Source organism: Telmatherina bonti, assembly GCF_933228915.1.
Source record: "Telmatherina bonti genome assembly, chromosome: 21".
NCBI classification, from domain to species: Eukaryota; Metazoa; Chordata; class Actinopteri; order Atheriniformes; family Telmatherinidae; genus Telmatherina; species Telmatherina bonti.
In genome coordinates, this window is record NC_136630.1 from 16,881,050 (window position 1) to 16,905,127 (window position 24,078).

Sequence of the window (24,078 nt, forward strand, 5' to 3'; positions counted from 1 at the left end):
AAATAAACCTTTTTGATCGACTTGTCAGCTTAACAGAACAACAAAACATCTTATGCAAAACTTTACGGATGACTCATCTATACCACTAAAACTGGTCAGGTAGTCAACTGGCTTGTGGAACCTCAAACTAAACGTGCACACATCCAGAAATATTAAAGAATTATTGGAATTTTTCAACTAACACATTTTTTCTTTTTAAAGTACACAAAGTAAAAAGAAAAACAAACTAATAACCACACATACAAATCAGGAATGCAAGAGCTGAAGCCATCGGGTGAAGATGCCACCCAGCTTCAACGGATTGAAGCTTTCCTGCAGTCTACAATAATCAAAATGTCATTTCATTGTCTTTTCCTTTAAAGCAACCAAATATAAAGTACCCAACTGATTTGTCATGCACTTTTGACACGTGCAAGATCGAGTTGCTCATAAATACATCTTTCACAAAAAAAAAAAAAAAAAAAAAAAACACAACAAGCATACTCTATTCAAGGAGGAGTCCTCTTGCTTTACCAGAACTCCTGACACTTTGCAGGTTAAATAATGTCATGGCTGCTGTAAATATATAGATTTAAGGAAACTAAAAAGAGCTGCACTGTAAGTGGCTTTGTCAGTCATCCAACTATGACAAAGCTCCATGTTTGATCAAACATTTTTGGCCAATAATCTCTTTGGATTGTAAATTGAAGGAACCAAATTTAGAAATGTCAACATACTTTGAAATCACTACAGCTTATAAAGCACTTGTGTATGTTTTTCTTCCACATTTTCTTGTGTGTGTATAATATTAGATATATATATCCACCCTCCCCCAAACACACACACACTTTTCCATTATTTAGGTTATAGCATACCTAAGTGAAAGGAAGAAGCCTTTTCTAATAAGCCATAAACATACGCACCCTCAGCCACTTAAATATTTGCATCATCCTTTCAACAAACAGCTGCAGCTATGATCGGAAAGCGAGGCCTTGTCCAGAACCTTCTCCCATGACAGTGGTTGCTGCTGGAGGATCAGGAGGAGATGCACAGTTACCAGAAGATACCGTCTGGCAGGAGTTTGTTCCCTGGCTTGAACAACTGCCCGACGGTGAGGCAGTAAGACTGCGGAACAACCGGTCCATGGAAGGAAGTAGGGGCTTAAGGAGACTGACAGGGCAAAAGGCTGAGCCCCCATGGGGGGTGAAATTGACCTTGTTGGGGTCTGGGCAGGAAGAGACGAGGGTTGACTTAATTTGGTGTGGAGCGCTGAAGAATACAAAAAACAAAAACCAAAAGCATCTGTGAGGTTAAAGTAATACTCCAAGTATCCAAGTATTTAAACATAACTCAAAATAACCCTCAAACCCACAGCTAATTCCAGTTTTCACTTTAGTCGCAATAGGCAGATTTAGAGAGTCATCTCTTTTCTTCTAGTGACCTCTAAAGGTTTCAGCTTTATATACACAAACATGAACTGCTGGGTTAGGGTACATTCACAGCAGCCTTTTTGACTTGAATCAGAGTCCATCTGCTAAGAAAGTCTGTTTTGTTTGGGGAGCTGTGAATGGTCCAAATCAGAATTCGTTTGGTGCAAAGATGCGGACTTGGTCCACCTACAAATGCAGGTCTTGGCTCGTTTCAAGCGGACCAAAAACTGCATCTGACGTAGCATTGCATTGCGTTGCGTTGAGTCTTCTGCCTCGCCTGGTCATACTGCACTCATTGGAGTGCATTTCTGCAGTATATTATCATAAAGCATAGAAAACCCAAAAAAAGCTATAGTTTCATGCTCCATGTTTAACACAGAACAGTTTTCTTGTTCTCTCTTTTGCTAAATACTAGTGCAGCGCCACCTTTGGTGGGAATGTTGATATATTATTGTAAAGGTTTGGCACATTTGACCAAAGTACAGCATGAATGCAATCTTGGTCTGAATGGATACACCTCCTACAACTGAGCTGAGTCCCCAGTTGGACAGAGTTTAGCGGACTATCCTGATGTGAATGCACCCTAAGAGTCTAAAGTCCATACCAAAGGGAGCTGCTACACTTTAAAACTTTTGACTAGTTCAGTTTGTTCTCATCCATCTATGTCAGTAAGTGTTCACACCTCAACCAGCAACAGCTAGTACCCAGTCTGCAGTTTTTATTCACTCACTCGAACTGCTTCTGCAGTTCAAACATTTCAGTCAACCAAAACCCGCTTAGTTCTCCGCTGTTGGCTGAAGTCATGTATGCTGGAAGTTTAATGCAGTGTTTTTCTTTCATTACCGCTGGAATCTTGACTGAAGTGTGCTTGTTTTTAATGGCAACAGGGATATCCACAAAACCCTCGAACTCCACCAACACAGTACTATATTTTAGGGCTGTGACGATGTGCTCTAGTCCCGATTCGATCAATTCAGATTTTTGTTTGCCGATTTTAATTTAAATTGCGATTCTCACGATTCTTTGATAGTGCTAAACTCTTTGCTTGTCATTTTTCTTGATTTCAATTAGGAAAAAACAACATAGTAGCCAGACCATCATTCTGCTGCTATAATGCCAAGAAGACAAAAAAAGATAAAAAATTTTTAAATGGATTATTTTTATTAATTAAAAGTAAAAAAAAGTTTTTTTTTAAAAAAATGAAAAAATTTTTTTTTAAAAATGAAGCAAAAAATCCCGAGATTCGATTTTTCTATTCAATTTTCCCACCCCTATTATAGTTGCAGATATTCTACACACTGTACAGCCAGGTAATACATGTGTAACATTTGCCGTCACCTTCTGCTATTTATACTGAAATACTAAAGTCATTAACATCAGCAACATGTTTCACAACCAGAAGAAATGTTCACTCTGGGAGGATTAACAGTGATTCGCACACATCAGTTACAGAAAAAAAAAAAAAGCCCATCCATACCTGATCTCCTCCCAGACTCTGATCTTCTCGCAGCCCTCGGGAGGTTCTCTCTGGAAGCAGCAACTTTTGTTTGGCCCTGGAGAGGAAGAGATCAGCAGAGGTAGGGAGAGGTCAGCCTCACTCTGGGAGGACAGAGACAGGGGGCTCATCTCTGCACCATCTAGAAAACCTAAAAGCAAAAGAGAAAATAGAAATTCTCAAGACAAAAAACAGGCAGGTTTCACACAATGAATACGTTAAATTTTTAAAAAGTGTGTTCAGCCATTCCCTTTTAAATGGCAGACAAGAGGGAGGATATGAAGCCAAGAAAAGCTCCTAGCTGTTGTACAGAGTTATTTGCGTTTATACTATGAAAAATGGAAAGCATAATGATGGTTTTTAGAAAAGATGATGCTAAAGTTTTAACAAACATTAGCTCATCCAATGTTTCTTGGATTGAATCCTGTCATGTAGAGTCTCAGATGTCTTTTAGCGCCCATTCACACCAGCCTTTGTAATCCAAATCCAAGTCTGTTTGCTCGGAAAGTTGGTTTGTTTTGTTTGTTTGGTGTTAATGTGCAATCAAATTCTGATTTGAATCCAAGACGCAAACTTACTTCGCTTGCAAACAGGTCTCTACCTACTTCAAGCGGACCAAATACTGGACACTACAAAACAAAGTGTGGGTTCAGCAGCACTGGTAAACAACCAGAATATACACACAAGTAGGCAGCTCTGGATGGGAGAAATGGCTCGTGGTCAGGCATGAAAGAATTTGGTAAACGTTCCGATAGAAATTTGATCAACCCAAGACTGCTCAGATCTGACGCAGCTCCATATTTAGCAGCTATGTACGAGACGGTGAAGTTGTTCTGCATTAACCAACAGACTAGCAAGTTTTCTTCTTCGCTTTGTCTCATCCTCTGGATCAGCAACTCTCTCAAAAAGGTAAAAGTAATTCATTGTGAAGGCAATACTCCTCCAGAAGAATAATGCACCTCCTACTGAACAGAGTGCTAAGACCAATTCTAGCTTATTATATTGGTGTGAATGGACCCTTGGTCATCACAAAGTAGCAAATGCAAACATTTGTGTTCTGACAGACCCTTCGCATCATATCCACACAAGAATCTAAAACATCTTCTGCTGCATTACAAAGCTCCAAAAACAATGTGGCCTTTTTCCACAGCAGAAATATCTGGTTAGCTCTAAATACTATACACTTTCCACTAACTTGGCCTACATTCTCACAGTTAGACACTTTCTCATTAATAAAGAAAAAATAGGTTATTAGTATTTCAATATTTCTAGTCATTATGGCCACACAAGGGCACAAAAACATCTGACAAAGAAAATAATAAATGGGCATCACAGCATATATGCACTAAAAATTAAATAACTTACAGTGTTTATGAATACAGTAAAAACAGCACAAAAATTACTTTAAATGCCAAGCACAGTGGTGAATGGATGGTGGCTGTTAGGTGGCCAAAATTCTTCTAGACAAACATGTTTTAATCTGTGACTGGATGTAGTGACCTCCAGTGCAGCAAAGGCTACACTAAAAGGCAACACTGCTTAATATGTACTGTCTATTTGCCTCTTAAAAAGGCATCACTTATCTCAAACGGTACTCGATCACCAAACAAAGGTGGTGCAGTTTTAGAGCTCAGAAGTTTCTCACTTCAGAGTTGTTCGTCCAGAAATGGTGGCACAAATATGGCAGCTGCCATGGATGTCAACCCACAGTAAGCAGATATATTTTTAAAAAAAAAAAAAGAAAAAAAAAAAAAAAAGGGGGCATTTAGTTCCAGAAAGCAGCACACTTGAAAACCGACCACACATGAGAAAACACTGTGCACACATACACGTGATACATGCACGTAAAAAAACAGTACACGCAAGTGAAAACACATTGTGAGGCAGCGTTTCTGCAATATCATTGAAAACATTTGGGAGTAGAGAAGCATGTTTGAGACCAACACATTGTATGTCCACCTATGAGCACAGAGTTGTAAGGGGGGGGGGGGGGGGGGGGGGGGGGGGGGGTTCTTTCAATTTTCAGCTCAACACACCTTGTTCACACAAAACTGGTTTTGAGGATCTGGAGAAAATAAAAAGTCCCAGTAGTTTCTGCATTAAGTTGCTAACAAACAAACATAAGCAAAGATGTAACTTCCCTTTTAGCGGTAATAAAACTATTGGCTTGTTTATAGATCTTATTCAATAAAAATCTCCTGTGTGGGAGTACTTCAGCTTCTCAGTGTAGTAGAAGTACAAAGAGGAGTGTATAAGACAAAAGCAGTCTGACGGTCCTGTGTAGAGCTGTGTTTTGGTCCCCCTCCTTCATACGTGTATGGTAATGTGCCCTGGTTAAAAACTTTTCTGGATTAATTGTGATCAACTCCAAAACCACACAGGTTATGATGGCCTTTTTTCCCCCACTATAGTGTTTAAATTGTTTAAATTTGAAAGAGCCATTGTTTTTAAGAATCAATATTGTAAAATAAAATGTTTTAAAAAAAACAAAAAAACACGCAATTAAGTTTTGCTTTAAAAAAAAAAAAAAAAAAAAAAACTGAACGATAAATTGAATTAATATACATGTACAAGTTTGAATGATTACTCTTTATTCTTTTGAAACTTTCTGCCATCCCTTATAATATGCATATGCAGATACTGTCCATTAAAATAAAGCAGGTATCCATGTTACAGCTGGGGTAGGTAATGTTGGGGCACCCTGTCTTGGCTCCTCCCCCTCTGGGTTTGCTCCTTGCTTGATCCAAGGCTTTTTTCCCTACCTCTGCCAAGGAGGTTATGTTTTTACCGGCATTTATCTGTGTTCAAGATGACTCAAAAAAGTAATGGACGGATTTTAATTCAATTTTCAGATTTTTTTTTTTTTTTTAAATGTGAAAAAAAACAACAGATTTAATTTGGTGATCCAGGTCATTGTTTGGATCCAGGAATTTTTTTTTTTTTTTATTAAAAGGCCGTGGTGAAGGTTTGCACTCTCAAGAGTGCTTTTCTAGTTCCCAGCTTTTTCTACCAACTATTTTCTCTTTCTCTGTGTTTAATGGGAGGAGGCAAATAAACTGAGCTGGGTCGGAGAAATCTTTCCTGCATTTTCTCAGCCATGAAGAAGCTTACAAAGTATAAAATGCACAACTTCAATCCGGCCCGAACATTTTGATTGGTCAAAGTTTTTACAGATTTGTAGTAAACTGAGGGGTCTAACTATATTTCTTATTGTTCATGATTACAAAATGTACAGACTACTATCTGAACGAGGAACCACTTCACCCAGAATTTAAAAGAAGTCTGAGCAAGATTACCTACCCCAGCTTTAAGCCTTATTTTTTTAATTAATATTTTACTGCATAAAGTTTTGTTTTTTGTCTCTTTTAAATGTCAAACAGTTTCCTGTTTACATCAGTACTGTGATTTAAATCAGCAAAGTTAAGGGATCATCCAATCTTAGTACCATTTTCTGCATGAGGCAGTGATCCTTGCGCCCCACAAGGCGTCTTTGCGTTTCCATGGTGACAAGTGCTTTCTTTTTCTAATGAGGGAAGAGGGCATCCTAGACCACCCCCCTCCAATTAAAGTACACACTTCCACAGCTGTGAGTAATTGGCAGCAACATTAGGAAGTTAGTTTGGGATTGCCCATGGTGGTTTTCCAGCCTGCAAGACCTGAGCTTTTGGCGCCACCTGGCTGAGGGACAAGGTGATTCATTGGATGGGAAAATAGTACACACAATGACCACATGAGTTCCAGAAAAACAACTAAAAAATATCAAAAGAAAAATCTAAAATAATATTCTAGGTATTTGTGGTAAGCAAGCTTAATAAGATCTAAAGATGATGAAAACACTTCTTAGGTGGTTGGGTTCAATTTCGGGTCTCTTCTGCTGAATAAAAAGCTATCTGGAGAAATTTTGCAACGTTTTAAACTATTAAAAAAAAAGAAAAGAAAAAAAAAGAAAAAAGATTTACAAAGATGAATGTAGTGTGTTTATCTTTGCATACTGCCATTCTGAAGGGCTGACTTAAACCAAGACTGTGTTTACACAGACCAAAACTTATTCAACAAATTAAAACCTTGATATAAAAACCTAACAAGCAAACCTTGGTGAAGATCCAGAGAAGTGTCTATGGAGGTGCAGATGTAGCTGGGGGAGGAGCAGGGCGAGGAAGAGGAGGAAGATGAGGACAACGGTGTGGTGGCACGGTCACTTTGAGACGCATTTCTGCAGCTCTGCAGAGGGACTGGAGCACGGTGACCGTCTGGTACCTCAAGGAGCTGCCAGGACAGGAAACAAAAGTGTTTACGCTGCGTGGTTCCTACCACCACACTGCTAAGTTTTACTTAAGCTTTAAATACATATTCCCTTTCAGGAATCAAATAAAACTGTACATAAACTTCCTCACATGTGCAGCATGTGGTCTTACTGTATGTTGTGGGAGTGCTGGCTGGCTGATGAACATGCCTTCGAGCTCCTGATTGAGGCCCTCCACACTGCAGCGCAGTCGAGGGACCAGTGTAGACAGGGGAGTGAGGGGGATGGGAACAGGCTGAGTCTGAAGTAACAAAGTGAAAGCAAATTTCACTTGAAAGCCAAACAGGCAAAGCACTTTAAGGCCTGTCAGAGCTTTGGTTAAATACTTTCTGGCATTTTTTGTATGACGAGAACTAAAAGTCTGCTAGGATTGGACAAAAAAAACAACAAAACAAAACAAACCCTCTACTCCACCCTTATTTCTTTTTAAACAAGTTTTAAAGGCTCTAAACTCTATAAAATTAGTAAAAATTTATGACATTTGTGGTTTGTGTCCACCATGATGGGAACAATTATTACCCAGTAAAGAGTTGAACCATGCAAGACAACAAAAACCAGATGTGCTGAAAAGCAGAACTACACGTTTCTTCTTGAGATGCAGTAAGTCATGTGATGTGATCTTCCTGTTGCTTCAGTGTTTAATTCAATCATTTCCTGCACCAAGCTGTGCAGCTTCATACACCCACTTAGTGGTGACCATCTGGAGACAGACCAACAACCCTTCTCAAAGAAAATATCTACTCATAAGGCCTGTGTGAAGTAGCAGAGCAGCGTGTTTATGTGATGAGGTACCTGGGTAGCTCCTGGGCTACAGGTCCCATGAGGATAACTACAATGACGGTCTCTGTCATGGCCCCCTGAGACTGCAGGTTTGCTGCAGTGCTGGAGTTGTTGTTTTAGTTTTGCAATCTGCAATGAGAACAAGTTAATGTCAGCCAGGATGAGACATAAACACATTCCCAATACTTTAAAACTTGGCACATCAGAGCTAACCATCAGAGGCATTTTTAAGTCAATGTGGTTGAGACAATATGGTGATCCAAATAGGATGTGAGAAATCAGTGAAAATCATGAAAAGTGACAATTTCTTTGTAGATTAGATAATTGGTTTCTCACTGTGGGTAACATTAAGAAATCAAATGGCAAGTTTAGTACATCTGCTCACTACAAAAGACAAGTTAAAGAATAAAAGCATAAAGTGACCTCACGTAGATGCTCAGCGCTGCCCCATGAAGCTGAACGTTTGTGGCTGCTGCTGCTACCTCTTCTGCCCTGGGATTTATCTGCCCATGAATCTGGGGTCTGCAGAAGAAAAAAACATAACCAAGGCTCCTCAAATAACTCTCCAGGCTTCACAGATAATCATATGCAAGACAGATGACTTGTGTTTACATATACGGAGTGGTTTCACACTCAAGACAGTTTAACCTTTCATGCTAAAAGCTTGATTTGCAGCCAGCATTGCACCATCAACACCCACAGACTTCACACTTGTTGAAATGTATAAGAGCAGGAGAAACTGAAAACCAGAAAGGGTGGAGGATGTGGGCAACTGTGGCGAGTGCCTGCACACGGAGCAGAGGATGGGTGCAACCAAAACGACCTCGTCAGCTGACTTCAGGGACTCTTCTCATGGCTGTGGTTCACACTAACAGCTCTGCAAGTATCGGACACTCCCTCCCTCAAACCCTCCATCTTGAAGCAACATTCTGTACAAAACCTGCACTCAAGAAATGACTCATCCTCATTTGTTCCACAAATGCACCAACACTGAACTGAAAAGTGAACACACACACACAATAATGATTTGTAAAAAAAAAACCAAAACAAAACTAAATGAGGATAAAGCGATAGGTTACTGCATTCCATTCATTCTTCTGAAAGAGCTGCTCACATTCAAACTTGCCAGCAATTTTATTAACACTTTTTTTTCCTCCTACAATCAAGTGCTGACCTGGGTGGATTTGTCCTTGCGAGACAGACTGCTCTGGTTCTCAGGCTCTTTTGGCCAGTGACCCTGCAGATATGGCCCGATGATGGCGTCGAGGGACATCGTCCGCCTCATGCCTGTGCTCAGCTGGTGCGATTTGGCCTTTCCAGCTTTGGGTGGGAGAAAGTCATCTTATGAAAACAGGCTAAAATACTCACTGATTTCATAAGCAACAGAATATTACTGTTACATGGTACTTTTGGTAGGTAAATGGCTTAGTGAAGCTAGACTGAGTTTTGGATACATCATAGGACTATCAATAACAAATATAAGATTTAGAGGTTGACAGTTTGCAGAAATCCATAAATGACTTAATGTAAAGATTATACAAATACTAAGTAGATTTTATATTATTAAATCTATTAAAAAAGGTATACATCCAATAAATAAAAATAGATGGACAAACCACTAATGATCAATGAATACAGCTGATTTAACACAGACAGAATGCATAGTTGACATGTAAATAAAGAGTTGGGAAGTAGTGCTACAGATAGACGCTTCACCGACATGACGCGTTGTGGTATTTTATACACTTTGTACATTCAGTAGGTTTATCTAAAGTTTGAACGCAATAAATTTTTATTTTATTGTCTGTGGAAATAAGCTCCATATGGTGACAGGTGCTGAACCCATACCTGACTTTCCATCTCTCCGGTTTGATCGGGGTTTGCTGGCAAGCTTAAAGGGAACAGTCGCCTTGAGGGGCTGTGGGCCGAAAGCTGCAGATCTTGCGTGTCCGGCTCCACTTCGGCCAGACATGTTTAAAGTAACAAATCAAGACCACTTTGCTCCTAACTGCCTGAAATTAGCCGTGGCTCTCCTGCCTGGTAGGGATATTGGGGGGGGGGGGGGGGGCTGGTAGTTGCTTGCTAAATTGCCTGCTGAAACTCTTCCTCCTGTGATGATGACTACTCCGAACCGTTACAAATTTCAGTCTAAAATCCCATGCATAGCAGCTCCAAGTAGTCTGAAAAGGTTGACCTATTAAAGAAACGCTTTACTCGACATATGACGCGTTTTACTTTGGTTACGAGTTCGGCGATTGTACTTTTTTCTGGCTTGCGTGCGAGTTAGCAGCCTAGCAAGCAAAGTTTCTTTGTGAAGATGTTGAGATGTTTCACTCCGTTCTCGAACGAAAAAGCAGCTCCAGTTTCAAAAAGTCAGATTGACGTCAACTCCTGCGTCTCCCAGCTGATTTTAAAGTGTATTTCATTCTGATTGTTTGGATTGGAGAGTGTTTTGATGGCTCTAGAAGTTGCCAGGTGGCCGTAGTTCAGTATTCTCCGAGTACTTGTTAATGGCAAACTCCAAACACTTCCACCACCACGCTGGAGTGGATTTAATTGCGTGAGGGGCGGATCCAGAACTATATCTCACTTTTTATTGGCTATTGAGGCGTTTGACTTATACCCTATTGGTCATTTTACCATCAATCCGTCAAACTTTGAACAATATAATTTGTTGCCACGCCCCCCAATTCATATCTCTTTTTATCTGATTTTTACGACGTTCAGTTCGTGGTGAGATACCAGTTTTTACTTTTACAACTTCTGTAACTTGATCGTTGTAATTATCTCCACGATACCAAAAAGATAACTTCAGTATCGTATAAATTTATAAACTTTATAAATGTGGCAGTTGTTTCAGTGTTCCCTGCTGCCATGTATTTAAAGGGCCATACCAATTTGCAGGATTGTATAGATTGTAGATGTGACCAAAGCCCTATACTGCAGAGAAAATGTCGGACTAAATTAGAAAAGTATTGGCAACGAGATATATCAAAAGAACCAAAAAATAAAGAGTCCTAGTAGCTGCATTAGGAATATATATTACAGTCATCATCTGCTTCACATGGAGTTGTGTATTCTGCTGTATAATGTAAATACTTATCAGTTATAGTCATTTTTACACCACTGCATATTTTGCATCGTTTGAGACTTAAAATCCTTCAAATGAAGCATTTAAACTTTATTCATGGATGTATTTCTATAAGCCTGCAAGGCCAATACTTGTTTCACTTACCTCCAATACAGTCTTGCAAACATTATACACATTCCTGAAAACTGCATTATCTATGAAATCAATCCCATGTATACATCAGCTTCTCAGTCATTTTTTGCAGCTACCATCGTATGGTTCTTGTCACATTACTAAATATTATCTGCTATAGATTTATTTGAAAGTTTACTGTAAACCTGGCTGTGGTAAATGTATAACAAAAACAAGTCACAAGATTTTCTCACAGTGTAAAATTTATAAAAGTATTTTAACTTTAATATCCTTCAAAATCTAACTTGTTGCATAGCACTGACCACAGAAACGTAAATAAATTACTTTAAGTATTAAAAACAGTGAGAGAAATTATCTGAAACATGACTTTGGTTTAAACTTACATTTCAAGGCAGTGTTTTACTTATGAACCAGTATTTTTAATTTTAAAAAAAAAAAAATAGATAGTGATCATACTGTACATCTCTATCCATGCCTTCAAATTAATCTCCCCTTCTCTGGATAGTACTACTTATTTACATTATTTGTTGGCCATCTCAGTCAGACGAGTCAGGGACAAGTGTTAAAAGAAGCCTGCTCCCTCTTCCATAGTTTTATCGTAGTTTTTAACTTCACCAGTTAAGGTATGACCTTAGAATATTTATGATAGCTTAAAATACACAGACTATGGTTACTCATAATGTAACATTTGTAAAATTACAGTGGAAAAACTGTTAAAGAGTAGATTCAGAGTTTTTGGACCTTCTGGAAAAAGCATATGTACATTGATTAAAGGTTGATAATTTACGCCTCAACCACTACAATCTTTTCTCCTCTGGTATTAGACTGGATGAGTGACAAGACTTGTTACCTGAAGTCAAAATTACATTTTCTTTGGTCTGTGATGTGTATAACTCTAATTATAATGTCTCACATTTTTGACAAGAACAAACTGAACTACATTCAGCTTGATCTTGTCTCAAGTTAACTAAGTCATCCGCAAACTTAATCAAAGGATGAGCAGGATCTCTGCAATGACAACAATATGCACAAAATACTTACACAGGCTGACAGCACACTGTCCTGTGACCTGCCAGCAGCACTTGAAAATGCTCTTTCATTGTGCCATCTATGATTATTGGGTGTGTTCTTGAAACAATCTGCAAGAAGATGTGTTTTTCAATCTACAGTGAAAGTTAAAAGTAAAGAACTATAATGTAGAATGGTTATATAGATTTTACCAGGGACTAAAAAATGTTATTAGTCATGAAGGAGCTACAACGTACTAAAATGGCAGTTTTGGTTGGCAAAGCGTTCATTGCCTTTATTCTTTAGTTCACTTTTCATTTTATTCATCATGACTCCCAGCTGGGTGTGTGTGCACCATCTGGGTGTACAGTCTCTTTGGGTGGCTTATGAGAGACAGTGTGCATTTTGGGAGATAAATGTCCGGACTCTGTGTAAAAGGGAGTGCCAATGGTGTGACAGGACAAGAGAGCAAAGATAACAAGATGTACTACTTTTAAAAACCGATTCCAGACCAGAGTAAAACCTCAAAGTGTCCCATCACAAAGCACACAGCCCCAAAATGTGCCTTCCTTATCCTAGATCTTACCCACATGCGTAGATAACACATTTGTTTGAATGTCTGGCTCACTAAAAAGAGAGTGAAAGTGTTTTTATCACAGAGCGATGAAGTGCAGCACATTCATCTTTTTAAAGCATCTGCACAAAACAATCCATGTCACACTGACAAAAAAAAACAACAACAAAACCTTAAGACAAAGTGAGATAATTAAACAAAACAAAGCACAACCCACCCCCCAGCATCCATTCATTTACAGCCAGGGAGATAATTGGACAGTATATCCTTCAGGAATGTATCCCCTACATAATGCATCTCTAACATTTACCAAGGGACCTTCAGCTGCTGTTTGCTTAGTTCTGTGTATTTGTCTGTGCTAATGAATAAATGAGCCTGACCTTTGACCTTGCGTGAGCCATTTTAAACCCATTTGGTTCCCAGATCACAAAGGGAAGACATCAACACAAAGAGTGACCGAGGCAAAAGGGAAAAGAGAAACATTGAAGGTTTCTTACTCCTACAGTAAACTGGTTACCTTGATATTTATTTATCATTTGCTGATTTTTTTTTTTAAAAGTAAACCAACATTAATTTTCTGCTTTTTTTTTCTCAAATATTATTGAAGTTAAAAAATATGAAACACATATAAAATAAACATTTATGGCAATATATGAAATATAGCAAAATTTTCAGCAATAAAATGATGAACCTCATGGTGGCAGTGGAGGAATATTTAGAGATTAATTAATAATGATACAAGAGAAAATCAGCGAATGGTCGCAGATAGGTTCTCCACCAATCCATCCAAGAGACATTCAGTTTATTCATTCATTCATTCACTTTCCAAACCGCTTAATCCAATTCAGGGTCGCGGGACATTCAGTTTATTTCCTCTTTAATTTAAATCTTGACCTGTTGCATGAGAAGAAAATTCAGAGGATAAGCAAAGGCATTTGCAGTCATTCTTTCAGGTTTGCGAATATCTGTACAAACTTCAGACAGATGGTTAATTTACCAGTATAATTGACTGCATATACATCCAACACATACAATTATTTGATGTTTAAAAAAAAGGCAGTTTTATTGCGATTTTAAATAACACATTTTCATCTCCCAACAGCACTGCATTAGATTGCAATTTATATGCTCAGATTGGTAAGAATGCCGTGAAACTAGTCAGATAATTCAAGACAAATGCTCACAGAAAAAAAGATGAAGACACATATGCATGTTGCACATTCACTAATTCTCTCCTGCTGAAACTTTTCTATCAAGCCAGATTTGTGGAAAGACAATGAAAACATTTATTCTGCATAGTCACAATGCACTGTGAATTTATATGCAATGGATGTTGTTCATGTTTACATTGTAGTGACTCTGCAAACCATATTTTCTGCTGCATCCTGAAAATCTACCCTGCTGTATAATTGAATAAGGCCTAAACTGTCATTCATCCTATTATCATAATGCTGTTTCTGCTAAATCTTCATTCTAGTCCCCCTTTCTTCACAACAAACAAGCCTGATCTCCCTTCATCCTCTTATGATAGTGTTCTGTATGATCACTGTTAAGCATTGATTCTGTTTCAAAGGAAGTTATAACAGCTCACCCATCCTACCAGTGTTATGTAACAGGCAGAGTAAGATACACTGGCAGAATGATAAGATTCAGACAAAACAGACGAGGACATACAGTCATGCTACAGTTATGACTGTGAACAGTATATGACTGTAACTGCACAAAATGGAGCGTCATGACAAAAGAGACGTTCAGCCTAAACCAGCTGATTTCATTCCAGGAGTAAGATTATGAACTGAAGGAGGCCATGAGGCAGTACAGCAGCTATTCCTGCATCTTTGTGGGGACAGTCTCAGAAAAGGAGGCTGCTCTTTCACAAGCGGGTAGGTTGAAACAGTGCCAGGCTGAGAGAAAGAAGGTAAAGGGACTGACGAAAGGGCCATGAAAGAGAGCACATGTCCGAACAGTCATTTTGTTTGCATGTTGAATTGTCTCAGTGTATGTTGGCAGTGTTTCTTTGGCGCCCCCTAGCTAGGAGAGAGGGCAGGACTGTTTTCTGTGCTGATGTTGACCAGGCACTCACTGGATTTGAGACTAGACAGAGATTTGCAGCTCGGTAGGGAAGCCAGGGATCCACACAGACCCATCATGGAGGGGGTGTAGTCCTTTTCTGGGGGGAGGTGACAAACAAGGGACAAAAGGAGACTAATTCTAGTATCTTCTCTGGATGTTCATTTATCAGATCAATCAGTAAGTATGAGCTTTCACCTGTGCACCACACTCCTCCATTCTGTTTCCTGTCAATCTTCTGGGAGTCTGAATCCAGGCTGACATCTACTGACAGCAGCTCTGTGCTTGGAAAACTCCTCCTGCAGGTCAACAAGAGGACAAGTTTAGGATGAGATACAGCAGCATGCCTACAGGCCTGGAAAAAGTTTCCTTTACTGTCAATGAAAATAATAGAAAAATAGTTGTTGTTGAATTTAACAAGTTGTATGTCAACAATAGATAATTATGGCAACATGATGTTTGATTTATGTTATTATAACATTTTTCAAAAAAAATTTTCAAATCTGAGATTTACTATAATTATGAATCCGTTGCAAATTTAGGAAGCATTATGTTTTACTTTCCATTTCTTGCCTCCAAATCTCACCATTTATTTCTGCTCAAACAAAACAAAATGAACAATTTCAGGTATTCTTTTTAAGCTTTTGAAGATTAAAATCCACTGGACTGTAAACTGACTGGACAGTCACAATAAATGCATAGTCCCGACAAAGAAACATGATTGTAAAAGACTGTAGGAAGTTACACGACCATAAAAGGTTCTGGGGAAATAAGAATGCGCCATAGATCACACCACAAGTACATGTGAACATACCAGAATATTGACCAATAAGATTCAGCCCAGTTTCTAAAAGGCTGGCTAAAGAGAAATATTCTAAGAAAATGGAAATCCACTCCAGAGATGGCAGAAGGTTTTGGTAATTTAACCATAAAACAAGTTTGAATAATTTGACATTATATATCTGGACTGTATTAACTTTTACAATATTTAATATGTATTTTCAATTTTCTTTTGTATAATGTGTTGTTTTGCAGAGAAGAGAGAAAACTTAATCAGTAAAACCTTCGGAACAGCTTCATGTCCCCTTGGTTGTTGTATGGCTCCAGTGCTGGCCACTGGTTGATGAGGGGGATTGTGAGGTTTTTAGCCAAGTGGTTGGAGTCACATGGAATCAAGCTTGTCCTGCAACACATAAGGGTAAGATTTGAAGGGTAAGATATGAGGCAAGATTTCAGCTGTGACATTAATCACACAGCAGCCCAGCACGGCTTTCTTCTACAAACTCATTAATCAGTGGGCACAGCAAACTACAACCATAGAGTCTATGACTTCAACGCTGACATTATATCTATATATGGGTTGGGGTTATTGTATATGTCCATTGCTCTCACAGTTGCTCCTGAAGCTCCAAGATGACAGCCTCCAGCTCCCTTTTCTCCTGTTGGCACTGGCTCTGTACCTCCTCCAGTCGGGCCTTCAACCTCTTGTTCTCTGTCTCTGTGTTCTTCAGCTGAGACTCACGTAGACGTACAAGCTCTTCCAGGTAACCCTGACAACACAAAATCATGCCATTTCTACAGTTGGAGCAGTCATTACATTATTATGGATATGCCCAGGATATGTGGATATGTTCCTTTAAATGTGATCAAAAACAGAAGTGCATCTGAAAACCTTCTGAGCGTTGACAATCTTGAACCTTTGCTCCATCTTTCGGCACTTTGTGCTCCAGCTCTCCTCATCAGTGACCAGAGGGATGTAGGGGTGTTCAGGAACGCTGTCGTCACTCGTGCTGCTATCAACGCTGTGACGATCATCATCATCACTTAGGTAATCGTAGCTGTGAGGAAAAAGTAGCCACTTTCAGTACTGCGCTGACTTTATCTAAATACTGCACTACCTGCACAATAAAATGTGCTTCTGAGTTTCATTGCTTGAAAAATTCCATAAAGAAACTTGAAACTTTCACTGGGTCTTCAGAGTATACAGTATGGTTGTTCAAAGACGTTTTGACATTTTGCCTTTCTCCAAAAGTCAATAATGTACCTTTGTGTGAATTTCAAGTATGGAGTGTAGTCAATCACTGCAGAAGACTTCCCATCCAAGGCCTCTCCTTTCAGGCAGAAACTATGTGGGGAAAACATAAATAAAATAATACCAAAACTACACATCTATAATAATAAGAAGAAGATGAAGATAAAGAAGAGGAGGACCAAGTTACCTAAAATCTATGGCTCCTAGACCTATTAGCATCCCCGTTAGTACTGTGGCTTCTTCTCTTAACATGATGGCTCCTTCTGCATAAAACCTCCTACACAGAAACAGGAGTTAGGTGGAAGAATATTTCATGTATAGATAAGTTAGTTAACATCTGGAAAGGTGTGAATCTTCTGACCTGGTTGTCCTGCTATCCCTCAGAGCAGTGGTAATGTACTCAGAGAGCCTCTTTTCCATCAGGGCTACTCTCATCCAGGCTTGGCCCTGAACCAGGACACCACAAGTCAATATAGTAGATAAGTTAAAATATTACTAATTTCACATAGAGGTGGCAACTTTGTAATTTAGTCCTTTAGATGCAAAACTTTCTTTTTATGTTGGCTTTAGGGTCATGAAATCACAGCATTGCAACTGGTCAGCTGCTGATGGTGTAGAAACAATATGAAAGCCAAGTGATGATAGGTTATTTGTTGTTTTTAGTTTGAAGGAGATCCTGTGATGGACTGGGACTTGTCCAGGGTGTACTCTACTTCTCTAGTACAATTTTCCTTTCAGTTGAAATTTAGATCTTTAAGAACCCAAGGCATCAAAAATGCATTTAAACTGGTCATTGTCTGTGGGACTTGCCTTTGCTCGTGAGGTGCTAATGTTTTCCATGCTCTCAATGCTGCCGATACAGCTGTTGGGAACTTTAGCACAGGCCACGCGGACATAGTCCCAATAACTTCTCTGACTGTCAAACCAGCTACCAGAGCCTGGAAAGAGGATAAACTTTATATCATAAATTATGATGTGTAATAATCTCAGTGAACATTATAGTTTGGGTGTAATAGCTACCAGTAACTACCAGTTACTGAAATGTATTTGTTTGGCATGCAATAAAGCCATGATACATCTTCCCTTGTTGGCGCATTACCTTTAAAACGGTGACTGAGGATGTGCTCAAGGATGGCTGCAAAATTGATGAACTCTTCCGATGAATCATCAATGGGCTCAGCTGTGTATTTTTCTAAGAGGGTCTTAACTGAAAACCTACAAAAGGTTGAGAGAGAAAGAGAAGCTTTAAATAAAGAGGATGCTTCTTCAGAATAAAAACATCATGGAAACAGATTAGCCTTTATAGATCACAGCTTTTTCATTCTACTTAATGGAGAAAATGTAAATATTGGTTTGCAAGTGTAGTCAGTTTAGTGAAAAGATTCCAAATTGTGTACTTGTACAGCACCCTCATGGTGATTGTTGGTGGGTGTTACGTGGTGAGCAGTCATACTGTATCCTATATTTCCTGAAGACTCATTTCCTTCTTTCAGCCTGATGTCATCCATTTACTGTGAGGAAGATATATTCATGGAGACGTTCCAGGAAGATATGACTCAATTTACTAAACAGCTTTTATAACTCTGATGTGATACATTCACAGCTGTGAGGAGACATTTCTGTGATATATATCCATTCATACCTCAGAATATTTGGTTATCTAGTTATATACACAGGATTCAGAAAATAGGAATTATTTATTTATGAAAAACATGTTAATTCACTTGGTATGTATATACATATATATATATATATGTATATACATACATATATATATATATAAGGGTATATATAAAGGAGGTGAACTGGCAATTTAAATGGGCTGGGCACATCTATAAGACAAGGCTAATGCAAGCCGGTTAGTCAGGTGATTTCAGTCTCCATTGTTTCACAGGAAACAATGTGTCATTCAGCTTCTCTAGCTGGACAATAATTGGCTGACTATTCTCAAAACCAGCACAATCCCTGTGTTTTTTTAGTATTACAGACAGCAGAGCTGTGGCATGACCCACATACACCTGTCCCTCGCTAGGCAGCAGTGTGTTGATGTCAACTAAATCTGTATGTCATTTAGGAGGCATTACTCAAATTTACATTGTGTTAGTGTTCCACTGGATTCAGCATAACTATGCCATGGATGTTTCCTGCAACCAGATCCAAAAGAAAAAAAGGCCTGTGCTAACTTTCAAAACGAAATAATGATGAAATATATTAATACAGAGTATCAAACTACATTTTGTTAAAGTGAATCATACATATGGCAAAAAAAAAAAAATCATTTCCACTTTGAAAAAGTTGTTTGTTAAATTCTCAGCTTCACTAATTCACAGGTGTTTTTGGACAAGATACCAATTCCCATGTTGTCCTTGTTTTTAATTAAATAATCTATCAAATGATTTAATGTGTCTTTGCAAAGTTCCTTATAATTTGCCATAATTATCACAAGTCTTTTCTGACTCTTTTTCAGTTTTTATTTGGTTAGGTTTACGCAACAAAGGTATTTTGTAAGGAAAAAACTGCTTGGTGAGGAGAAAAGCCCATACTTACACCAAACTTTTTACATGTGAATTTAAAGACACTTGACATTGCAACTGCCTGGGGTTGTATATTCTTACTTAATCTGACTTGCTCTCTATTTACCAACATGTGTCAATAAACTTTTGTGGCCAACCAAAAGGGAATTAGTGTGACAACAATCCACAACTGTAGACATGAAAACTAATCCTAAGAAGTTAAAATGTCCAGAGGGACTAAATGGAAGAGATAATTCAGCAATCATTTTACATATTCATCACTTTAAGCAACTCTTTTCAATTAAAAATTATTTGTAATCTGTTTGCTAAAGCTAATGGACAACTTTGCACATCATTACAAACCATATTGCAGCAAGTGTGCTGAAACAGATGCTTCTTCAGTTCTACTGCAACTACAGACACGACAGGTCATTTTTGCCCAAAGAAATAAACCTAAACAGTGATTGTTTATCATAACTGATATTGTTTATTTGTGCTGCAAGACAATTTTTTCCAATAATCTATCATTAGATTTTTTTTTTTTTTACGAACATAAATATAGGCCTATGTTTAGCTTGATAGACTGTCTGTTTTATAGCACTTAAATCTGCAAATGACTAAGTCATAGTACTGTGCGTTTAACACTCTCACACAGTCCAATCATGGCTTTGTGTACAAGCCTCATACTGCTCCCCTGCTCGGTCCCTGGGGTGCCAGTTAGTCCTTGCTCCAAGAAGGTTGTCGTCATAGTAACCACACCATCAGCGAAAGAAAAATAAACCACAGCCTACTGACAATGACACAAACTCACTGCATGAGAAGCCAGTGTGTGATGTCTGATGTGATGTAGCTGCACAATATTTATAGGACGAGGACATAAAAGCAGCTCAGAACAGGCCCGCAGACTTCATAAAAAATTACTTATGCGGATGACGTAAGCGTGGATTTTAAAATACAGCTTGATGACACAGTGGTAAGAATAAGGACACGCTTGGATCAAGTTGTTGTGGTAGAGAAGATCAAATGTAATCATTTGACCATCCAGAATAGTGCAATATCTACCTGTTTTAAGCCTTGACATCTCCATTACCAGATTGCTTTCAGCTTCTAAACATGAAAACACGCCCTGTCTGACAACAGGCTAGAAACTGACCTGCACACCGTGAGGAGGTTTTTTCTTTCCACCGCCACGTTCCGAGTCGAAGCTTTTTTAGCAACATCTCCCGTGGCCATCGCTGCCTGCACATAGCCGGGCTCCATCCAGCAGGAGGCAGCCCTGAAATAAAAGGACTCCTCCCTGTCGGACACCGGTCCTCCACCTTCCCTTCAGGATGCAGAGAGGATGCTGCGTGGCCGCATCAGAGCCGCCAGGAAACGGCAGAGGAAGTGTTGTGATGCATCAGACACAGCGGCACATGGGGTGCATGGATCTGTTTTTATTTATCCATATATTCATAGGAGCTAATGCATTCGTCTGTCTCTCTCTCTCTCTCTCTCTCTGTCTCTCTCTGTCCGTCTACTTTCTGACCTAATCGTGACGTCACTAACATGGATCATCTCGCATCGCGCAAACGGAGATGACGAATCATCTCAGCGCCTTCAGGAAAATTAAACCAAGACGTAGCCCAGCTTTCTTTCTTTTTTTTTCTCTTTGTCTTTTGTACTCTAGAAGGATGTGTCCTTGTTTAAGCTGGAGATTTTATAAAGATGTTATACATTTTGTTAGATATGCGCGCCCTAACCAGCTGCTGCAGGTGGACTGGTTTGCATTGTGGCATGACACATTTCAAACCATCCTCTGCACCCTCAGACAGATTACATAACAACTGGCCTCAAGGTTTAGTTTAAAATGTCAACAGCCTGTCAGTTTGTGTGGTTGTTAACTTTATGTCTCTCTGTGGTCATTTCACCAACACAAATACCCCAGTAGCTTTCTGCATTTCTGTTTTACCATGAAGCCACGCCACTTTGTTTATTTTTGTGTCCCGTTTTTTCTCTGTTGTTTCTCACTGAGGCAGTTCTACTCATCTCTGCTTTATTTTTATTTCTGTAATTTTTTCCCCCTATTTTTAATTAATAAAAATCTGTCAATCTCAGCAGGTAAACTCCTCTGCATTTAACCCAGCACTACTCTCGGGGCAGTGGGCTGCCAGGCTCGCATGCCAGACCCTACCTCTTAATAAGAATCCCACAGGGGCCCCATTTCCAGTCAGAGGGTTTACTTGAACAGACCTCAGTCCACACCTCTAACCACTAGGACACCACTCACCCCATTTTATTTAATAATGATTCTTTTCCTTATTTACATTACATTACATGGAAGGAAAATATATCTTGCCTAAGCATCTATTTAGATATAATATAATTTATTGTTAAATGCTTTTAGAATGACAAAACATTGGCTTTTATGGTATAATACACTGAGGGTCTTGATTGCACCATGTTTTCATTTCATATTAAGATATCCTTCCTCTTTAAGGGGTGATTAAAAAACATTAAAATTGACCATTTTTATCTGTTTAGGGAAACTTTGCAGTGGTTTTAGAAATCACAACTGTTGGTTGTTTGCCTGATAATGTGTTTATAGCAAAGTAAGGATGATATCAAAACCATCCCATTTGCTTATGTCCTTGTTCCAGCATCCTCTTCACTCATCCGCAACAGGAAGACTGGGAGTAAGATTTGAGCAATCCTGGTTTTTTCAGACCTCCAGATCAGACATATATTATTTACATATAGAGAGCTTAGATGGAAAATGATGAGAACATTCTAATTTTAACACTTCATATGAGGATATATTTAAAGCTTTAAAGTTTTGTTCTGTAGGCCTGCCGGGCCCTTGGGATCTCAGGCTCCTCCCTGGCGCTTCAGGGTGTAGTCGCAGGGCCCTTGGAAGCACACGGTTTCTCCTTGTTGCATGATGACACATGCACAATCACACAAGCATGCCTACATAAGTGCTCCTTTTTCCATCTGCTTTCCACCTAAATGTTGCTGATGTTTGTGTGCAGCTAAGTTTCTCTGCAGGTATGTTTGATAGCTGTTATGCTTTTGCATATCATTATTATTCTACTTTTTGTATCCTGTAGTAGTGGTAGTAGCTTAGGCAGGTTTTCGCATCACACTTTAACTCTGTACCTTTCTCTCCATTCCTTTCTTTCTTACCTCTGTTTTCTATGCATGCCAGAATCAGCATAAACATATCAGGATTGATGATAAAGTACAAATAACAATAAAAATAACAAAAAAAATATTCAGAATATATCAAGGGCAGCCATATAAATGATATGTCTCCCTTGGTAGAGCAAATCTGTCTGACAAAATATGGCACACAGATTGCAGGTCTGTATGTTATGAAGCTGGACCGGACAGGTTTTGAAAAAAAAAAAAAACATTACCAAGATTTTTAAATTAAGCTTGAGAAGAAATAGCTAAAATAAAAAAGTGACAAGACTTTCTTGGATTTTAAAGCTCTAGAGGAGCCCATTCCTTTGTAGGCTTTTCTTTCATTTCTTTTGAAATTACAGAATTGTTCAAAACAGAAATTATTATCACCCCTTTATGGGCCAAGTGACTATTTTTGATCACTTCGTTTTCTTTCATATTCAGCATGAAACTTTTTTTTTTGTTAATGTAACAATAGAGAATGGAGAGAATGGAGAAAGAATGGAGGTCTTGGTACATACCATAGACGGTGGTACATACCAGAAGGAAAATTTTAGGTTGAAATTTCTAATTTCAAGGTATTTCATTGAGTGCCCTATATGGGATTAAAGTAATTATTGTTTAACTTTTTACATTTTGAAGATCAGTTCATCATTTACGTAATACTAAAGTATTAACAATAGTAAAAATGTTGAGTTAAATGCTCCAACAATTCCATGCATGTAAACATTACGATAAATTATCTGAAATGACTCCATGTTCATTTACTTCTGTTAACTTGAAATCTTGCAGCATGCACACGATATATTTATTCAGTAATCCCAGTTATTTTTACACTGTACATAAAGCATCAACATGTGGCAGGCCTCTGCTTCTGGACACTAAAATAAAAATACTTACAAATACATTTTCTTGTCTGTTCATCTTGTAAATATTGGTGGCTTTTGTTACAAGTTTTTCACTAATGCTCAAGGTCTCCAAAACAAGCTCATGTGCTTGTAGCGCTGAGCCACAGCCTGAGGGGAGTGTGTGAAATTCTGGATGGCGTTGTGAAGGTGTTCAGGGCAGAGGTTACACGAAGGAGAGAGTTAAGGGCAAAACGTCTGTGCTTCAGCACTCAGGGTCTCATCATTCTGATAAATAGGAGCACTTAGACCGCATTGACAACAACAAACGTGGAGATTTGTCTAGACTTGCTGTCTAGACTCAACTGACTCTTAAAAGTCATGAGATTGTGACGGATGGATCGTTAAGGTAACTGCTGCAGGTATGCTTTCTCCGTAGTAAATACACAGAAGCCATGCTTTTGGAAAAGGGAGGGTTGTCGGAAGTGCATTTTGAACTAGAGGTCAACCAGTGTGGCTTGGAAAATCAAACACTGGGAAGAAAAGTGCATGAAGAAGCATCTCACCAAAAAAAAAAAGTCCCTGTTACACCCACGTGTGCCCATTGGCTTCACAAAATTCTCCTCAGAATCACATCCTCACTGACCTTATAGCTTGGCAC

At 38.8% G+C, this 24,078-nt stretch overlaps 2 protein-coding genes across 2 annotated transcripts; both read right to left on the reverse strand.

Annotated features, from left to right (window-relative positions):
* Positions 1–950: 950 nt before the first annotated feature.
* On the reverse strand, positions 951–9,959 carry LOC306771384 (protein FAM117A-like; the record flags this gene model as incomplete). The annotated part of the gene is made up of 8 exons (XM_079260551.1): positions 951–1,248; positions 2,887–3,055; positions 6,996–7,170; positions 7,320–7,448; positions 8,000–8,116; positions 8,411–8,509; positions 9,162–9,307; positions 9,836–9,959. The coding sequence occupies 8 exons, from the start codon at positions 9,957–9,959 to the stop codon at positions 951–953; spliced, it is 1,257 nt and encodes a 418-aa protein (XP_079116677.1).
* Positions 9,960–14,819: 4,860 nt separating this feature from the next.
* On the reverse strand, positions 14,820–20,667 carry rundc3ab (RUN domain containing 3Ab; the record flags this gene model as incomplete). The annotated part of the gene is made up of 11 exons (XM_079260919.1): positions 14,820–14,962; positions 15,061–15,161; positions 15,926–16,045; positions 16,255–16,412; positions 16,535–16,700; positions 16,907–16,987; positions 17,082–17,171; positions 17,256–17,341; positions 17,705–17,832; positions 17,994–18,109; positions 20,561–20,667. 11 exons carry the CDS (start codon positions 20,665–20,667, stop codon positions 14,820–14,822), a joined length of 1,296 nt encoding a protein of 431 aa, XP_079117045.1.
* Positions 20,668–24,078: the final 3,411 nt, after the last annotated feature.